The sequence below is a fragment of the Zonotrichia leucophrys genome, unplaced genomic scaffold, assembly GCF_028769735.1.
Source record: "Zonotrichia leucophrys gambelii isolate GWCS_2022_RI unplaced genomic scaffold, RI_Zleu_2.0 Scaffold_2058_7388, whole genome shotgun sequence".
NCBI lineage: Eukaryota > Metazoa > Chordata > Aves > Passeriformes > Passerellidae > Zonotrichia > Zonotrichia leucophrys.
Window position 1 is genome coordinate 1 of NW_026994263.1, and position 7,135 is coordinate 7,135.

A 7,135-nucleotide genomic window follows, 5' to 3' on the forward strand; every position below is an offset into this window, starting at 1 on the left:
ATCACACTCAAGGGGGCCCTCCCCTTTGGGCCTCTTTCACCTCAGGGGGACCTGATGAACCCCTTTCCCCCCCGCCACACTCCCTACCCCCTCCCCATTTGGGTCCTCTTTCTTGATCAAAAGGGGCCACGAACTTTTCCCCCCCCCCCCACACCAAAGGGCCCCCCCCATGTAATCCCCCTGGGGTCTAGCCCCCGGAAATTTTTCCGCTGAAGCCTTTTTTCCCCACCCCCGCACGTGGGGGGCCTCCCCCTCACGGGGCCCCCCGGGGCACCACCCCCACTCGGGCCCCCGTCCCCCGGGGCCGGGCCTTTCCCCGGGGCCCCCCGGGGTTTTTCCCCCCCCAAAACCCCCGCCCGTTTGCACCCCCCCCTCGGCGGAAACCCCCCGCGCCTTTTCCCCCCGTTCCCCTTTCCCGCCCGGGGCCGCTTAAAAAAGGCCTCTTCCACCCCTTTCCCCCGGGGGTTTTTTCCCCCTTTTTCCCCATCCCCGCTCCTGCCGGGGGGAAAGGGGCAAGGAAAAAAGGGGGCCCCGTGCCAAAACCAGGGAAAACCCCCCCCGGCCCCCCCCGGGCCACCCCCAAAACCCCCAAACCCCCCCCGGGGGGCCTTTTCCGCTCGCCCTTGGGGCTTCTTCATTCTCCAAAAATTCCCCCCCCAAAAAAACCAACCCCGGGGCCCCCCCGGGGGTTTTCCCCGGGGCCCTCCCTGCTCCCGGCGGGGGATGCCCGGTTTCCCACAGGGGGGGGGGCGAATTCGGCTTCTTTAACCCGGGGGCTCCGCCACCTCGATTTTCCCCCTTTTTTTCCCCCCCCCTTTTCCCCCTTTCCCCCCGGGGGGGTCCCTCCCACCCCCCTCCCCTCCCCCCCGTTATCTCCCCTCCTTCTCCCTCTTCCATCCCGCCCCTTTCCATCCCTTCCCCCCTCCGCCCCCCCAAACCCCCCCCTTCCCCCCCCCCTCCCATCGCTTTCTCCCCTCCCCCTTCATTCCCCCCCTTCCAATTTTCCCCCCCCCCGGGCCCCCTCCCCAACCCCCGGCCCCCAACCGCGGGGGAAAGGGGGCAGGGGGAAAGGGGGGGGGGAACCGTGAGGGGGAAACGGGGTCAGGGGCCCAAGGGGGCCAAATCTAGGGGGAAAACCCGGGGGGGGGACGTGCAAAAAAAACCGTAACCGCCGAACAAAACGGGAAGAAATTTTAATTTTAAAATTTTTAACCCCCCAAATGCATTCCCCCCCCCCAAAAATCCCCACCCCCACCCCCTAGGCCGCTTCCCCATCTCCTTCCACCCCTTCCCCCTTTCCCGGTTTGGGGGGAAATTGTGATTTTTTAGACAATTTACTTTTTTTAAAAACATTTGAAAAGGTTTTTGGGGGGAAACTGATCTGGTTTTAGGGGGTTTTTTTGGGTTTTTAGGGGCAGATCCCAAACCCGGGGGTTTTTGGGGCAAAAATTTGGGAAGGGGGAAAAAATTTAAGGAAAACCCAAAAAATTTAACCTCCCGGTTTCCCCCAGGGCCCAGGGGGGTAGGGCCAAGGGGGGCCCCCAGGGCCCCCCCAGGGGGGGTGGAAACGGGGCACCACAAGCCCCCCCCCCCCCCCAACCCCCCCCCCCCTCACCGGGGTTTTTCCCCCTTTTTGGGGCCCCGGGGTTTTGGGCAAGTTAAGCTGTGGGGGGGAAGCTTTTTCCCCAAAATGGGACACCTGGGCCTCTCCCCCTGTATTCGCCTGTTTGAGGGGGGGGTTGGACTTGAATTTCCCCTTCCCCAGTGGGGATGGGAAGGGGGTCTCCTCTAAATAATCCGATATCCCCAGGCTTAAATGGCCAAACCCCCCCCTTTACACACCAGGGCCCTCCCCGGGGGATCCCGGGGCCCGAGAGGGGGAGTTCTGCCGAAACCCTTCCCACACCCGGGGATTGGGAAAGGGCCCCTCCTCGTTAGCTGTAATGGGGGAGATGGGGGCTGGTCCGAAACCTCTTCCTGCATTTTCCACTCGAAGGGGCCCTCCCCGGGGTGCTCCTCGGTGCTTGTCCCGGGGGGACCCGTGAACGCATCCCACCCAACACTCAACCTTTCCCCATTGGGTTCCCCCTGGTCACACAGGGCCAGCTCTCTGTAACCTTCCCCCTTTCCCCCCAACCCCTTTTCCCTTCACAAAAAAAAAAAAAAAAAAAAAATAGGGGTCTCCCCGGGGGGGCCTCTGGGGCTTTACAGTTGGGGGTTTCCCCCTGAAGCCTTCCCCCAAATCCCCCACGGGGGGGCTTCTCCCCACACGGGGCTGCTCACGGGGCACCCCCTCCCACCCCCGCCCCCTCTCCGGGCCCCCTTCCCCCCCAGGCCGGGTCTTTCCCCCTCACATCCCCGCCGGGTGCGTTTTTCAGCCCCTCCCGGGGGCATCTCCCGCCTTTTCCTCCCCTTGCCTTCCTCCCGGGAGCCCTCAAAAACCCCCTTTCCCCCACTCCTCCGGGGCTTTTTTCCCGCCTCCATCTCCGCTCCCCCCTTGGGGGGGAAGGGCAAGGGCACCTGGGATTTCTCCGTCCCCAGCCGGGGGAACAGACCCCCCACCGCCCCCAGGGCCACCCCCCCCCCATTCCCCCCGAGGGGCCTTTTCCCCCCATTTGGACTTTTTCACCCAAACCCCCCCCAAAAACCCCACCCCGGGCACCCCCCGGGGATATCGGGGCCGGGGCTCCCGTCCCTGCCAGGGCCGAGGGGGCCCATACCCCACAGGGGGGGCTCAAATTCGGCCGGCTCCAACGGGGACCGTCCGTCACCCATCCCCCTTTTTCCCCCTTTTCCTTTTCCCTCCCCGCTCCTTTTCCCATCCCCCTCCCGCTCCTCACGTTATCTCCCCTCCCTCCTCTTCCACCCCTTCCTCTTCTTCCGCCCCAAAAACCCCCCCTTTCCCTCCTCCTTCCTCGCTGCCTCTCTCCGCCTTCTCCCCCTTCCCACCCCCCCCGCTCCTCTCCCCAAACCGGGGCGGAACCGGGGGGAAAGGGGCGGGGAAACAACCCGGGAAAGGGAAAGGGGGCAGGGAAAGGCGGAACCGTAGGGAAGGGGGCAGGGAAGGGCGGGAACCGTGGGGGAAAGGGGGCAGGGAAATGGCGGAACCGTGAGGGAAAGGGGCGGCTCGGGCCCAAAGGCGCAACTCTGAGGGACACTCTGGGAGGCGGCACTCTGCAAACAAACTGAAACCCGACTGAACATAAACGGAGAGAAATCGTAAGTCTGAGAATTTTATTTTTATCACATACATCCCCACACACCCAGCCCAAGATTCCCAATCCCACCACCCTAACTGAGATCACGTTCTCCCAGTCTCCTTTCAGACCAATCTTACTCATGGTGGAGAATTGAGTGAGTTTCTATGACATGACTTTTTGAGTTGCATTTGAAAGTTTTGAGATAAGATTAATCTGCTTCATCGGATTTTGAGTGTTTTCAGTGACAATCCATCCCTCGTGGATTTTTGAGTGCAAAGAGATGCAGAATGGAGAAATATTAAGCCAAACCAAAATTTTAAGCCTCCATGTGTCTTCCCAGCAGATCACGGGAATTGAGTGACCAGGGCTGTGCCCACAGTGCCTCCTCCAGTGGGGGGTGGAGCTGGAGCAGCGCACGAAGCTCTGCCCCACCAGGGCACTCACAGGGCTTCCCTTAGTGGTGCTCCGTTGGTGTCGGGTCAAGTAGACTGTCTGAGAAGCTCTTCCCACATGGGGACACTCGTAGGCCTCTCCCCAGTGTGGATGCCCGGTGAATGACGAGGGTGGAGTTGTGCCTGAATCCCCTTTCCCCCACTCAGGGCACTGGAAGGTCTCTCCTCTGTGGAGTCTGAAAGTGGCGGAAGAGATGGCGCGGGGGCCGAAACCTCTTCCTGCATTTGTCACACTCAAAGGGCCTCCCCCAGTGTGGCTCCTCTGGGGCTTGTTACGTCGGAGCTTGGCTGAAGCGCATCCCACACTCGGAACACTCGAAAGGCCTTTCCCCAGTGTGGATCCCCTGGTGCAGCATCGGTGAGGCTCCGATGAAGCTCTTCCCACATTCCCCACCTTGTAGGGCCTTCCCCAGTGTGGTCCTCTGGTGCCTGGGTGACTGGGACCTCCTCGGCAGCTCTGCCCACACTCCCCACACTCGTTAACTTCACCCGAATGTGGGACTTCTGGTGCTGGATCAGGTTGCATTTCCTACTGAAGCTCTTCCCACATCCCCACACTCGTAGGCCTCTCCCCAGATGGGTCCCCCTGGTGCGGTGATCCAGATTGGGCTGCTGGGTGAAGCTCTTCCCACCACTGCCCACATTCAAAGGGCCTCTCTCCAGTGTGAATCCTCTGGTGCCTGATCAATGGAGTTCCTGCTGAAGCTCTTCCCACATCTCCCACACTCAAAGGCCTTTTCCCAGTGTGAATCCTCCCGGTGCCTGATCAAATGGGAAATTCCCCTGAAGCTCTTCCCCACACTCCCCGCACTGTGGGCTTTCTTCCCCCATCACGGGGCTGCTCACGGAGCACCAGCCCGAGCTCTGCCTCCTTCCGGCCGCCTTTCCCCGGCCCAGGCCGGCTCTTTCCCCCTCACATCCCCGCCGCTGCGTTTGCAGCCCCTCCTCGAGCGGCATCATCCGCGCCTTTTCCTCCCCGTTGCCTTCCTGCGCCGTGGAGCCGCTAAAAACCCGGCCTCTTGCCACCAGCTCCTGCCGCGGGCATTTGTCCTCCCTGCTCTCCATGCTCCGCTCCCTGCTCTGGGGGAGGAAGGACAAGGACACGATGGGATTTGCCTCCGTGCCACAGCCGAGGGCAACGAGATCCCCCCAGGCCGTCCCCGGCAGGACGGCACCGCCACCCCCGATGTCCCCCCGAGGGGCCTTTTCCGCTCAGCCTTGGACTTCTTCATTCTCCAAACATCCCCCAAAAACCCAACCCAGGCACCCCCGGGATATCAGGGCCGGGCTCCCGTCCCTGCTCACCGGCGCGATGCGGGGCCGATGATCCCACAGGTGGGGCTGCGAATTCAGGCTTGGCTTCAGACCGTGGATTCGTCGCTCAGCCTCGATCCGCCTTTGTCCTCTCTTCCTCTATCCTCCCGCTGCTCCTCTCCCATCCCCCCTCCCGCTCCTCAGCGTTATCTCCGCCTCCTTCTCCTCTTCCATCACCGCCCCTTCCATCCCTTCTCCTCCTGCTCCCTAACCCCCTTCTCCTCCTCCTCCCATCGCTGCTCTCACTCCGCCTTCATCCCTCCTCTTCCATCTCCCCAGCCCTGCTCCTCTCCCCGAACGGCTGGAACCGCGAGGGAAAGGGGGCAGGGAAAGGGCGGGAACCGTGAGGGGAAAGGGGCAGGGAAAGGGCGGGAACCGTGAGGGGAAAGGGGCGGGCTCAGGCCAAGGGCGGCAACTCTGAGGGGACACTCTGGGAGGCGGCACTGTGCAAACAGAACTGCAACGTCTGAACATGAACAGGAGAGAAATTAATAAGTCTGAAAGTTTTATTTCGTATCAAATACATCCCACACACCCAGCCCAAGATAATCCCCATCCCACCACCCTAACTGAGGTCACGCTTCTCTCAGTCTCCTTCCAGCCCAATCTTACTCAGGTGGCTGAGAATCGAGTGAGTTTTTTAAGACATTGACTTTTTTGAGTTGCGATTGAGAAGTTTTGGGGCAAGACTGAGCTGTTTTCAGTGGGATTTGAGTGGTTTTGAGGAGACAGATCCATCCCGCATGGATTTTGGAGTGCAAAGAGATGGAGAAGGGAGAAATATTAAGGCCAAACCAAAATTTGAAGCCTCCTTGTCTGTTCCCATCATGGATCACAGGGAATGTGAGTGACCAGGGCTGTGCCCACAGTGCCTCCTCCAGTGGGGGATGGAGCTGGAGCAGCGCACGAAGCTCTGCCCGCACTCGGGGCACTCACAGGGCTTCCCTTAGTGGTGGCTCCGTTGGTGTCGGGTCAAGTTAGAGCTGTCTGAGAAGCTCTTCCCACACTGGGGACACTCGTAGGGCCTCTCCCCAGTGTGGATGCGCCGGTGGGTGACGAGGGTGGAGTTGTGCTTAAATCCCTTCCCACACTCAGGGCATTGGAAAGGCCTCTCCTCTGTGTGAATCCGATAGTGCTGGAGGAGAAGGCCGCTGGTCCGAAACCTCTTCCTGCATTTATCGCACTCGTAGGGCCTCTCCCCAGTGTGGATACGCTGGTGGGCGATGAGGGTGGAGTTCTTCCGGAATGCCTTCCCACAGTCGGGGCATTGGAAGGGCCTCTCCTCTGTGTGAGTCTGAAAGTGGTAAAAGAGATCGGCGCGGGTCTGAAACCTCTTCCTGCATTTGTCACACTCGAAGGGCCTCTCCCCAGTGTGGCTCCTCTGGTGCTTGTTCCGGGCGGAGCTCTGGCTGAAGCGCATCCCACACACGGAACACTCAAAAGGCTTTTCCCCAGTGTGGATCCTCTGGTGCACGATCAGGCTGGAGCTCTCTGTGAAGCTCTTCCCACACTCCCCACACACGTAGGGCCTCTCCCCAGTGTGAATCCTCTGGTGCGTGATCAGTTGGGAGTTCCTGCTGAAGCTCGTCCCACACTCCCCACACACGTAGGGCCGTTCCCCATTGTGGGTCCTCTGGTGCCTGATGAGCTGCGACCTCCATCGAAGCTCTGCCCACACTCCCCACACTCGTGGCGCTTCTCCCGAAGGTGGGAACTCTGGTGCTGCATCAGGGTGGAGCTCTGGGGTGAAGCTCTTCCCACACTCCCCACACTCGTAGGGGCCCCTCCCCAAGATGGGTCCTCTGGTGCCTGGTCAGAGTGCGGCGCTGGCTGACTCTTCCCCACTCCCCCCCCCGTGTGGGGCTTCTCCCCATCACGGAGCTGCTCAGGAGCAAACCCGTCCCACTTGCCTCCGTTCCCGGCCCCCTTTCCCCCCAGGCCGGGTCTTTTCCCCCTCACATCCCCCCGCTGCGTTTGCAGCCCCCCTCTGCGGCAAACTCCCCGGGCCTTTTCCTCCCCGTTGCCCCTTTCCCGCGCCGTGGAAAACCGCTCAAAACGGGCCCCTTCCCCCAGCTCCCCGCCGCGGGGATTTGTCCTCCCTGCTCTCCATGCTCCGCTCCTGCTCTGCGGGGGAAGGGCAAGGGCACGATGGGGTTTGCCTCCGTGCCA

At 61.6% G+C, this 7,135-nt stretch overlaps 1 protein-coding gene across 1 annotated transcript; it reads right to left on the reverse strand.

The window, feature by feature from the left end:
* Positions 1-5,912: 5,912 nt before the first annotated feature.
* LOC135442193 (zinc finger protein 239-like) lies at positions 5,913-6,775 on the reverse strand (the record flags this gene model as incomplete). The annotated part of the gene is made up of 1 exon (XM_064701731.1): positions 5,913-6,775. A coding segment is annotated over one exon (863 nt), but the record flags the coding sequence as incomplete, so codon positions are not given.
* Between the last annotated feature and the right edge of the window lie 360 nt (positions 6,776-7,135).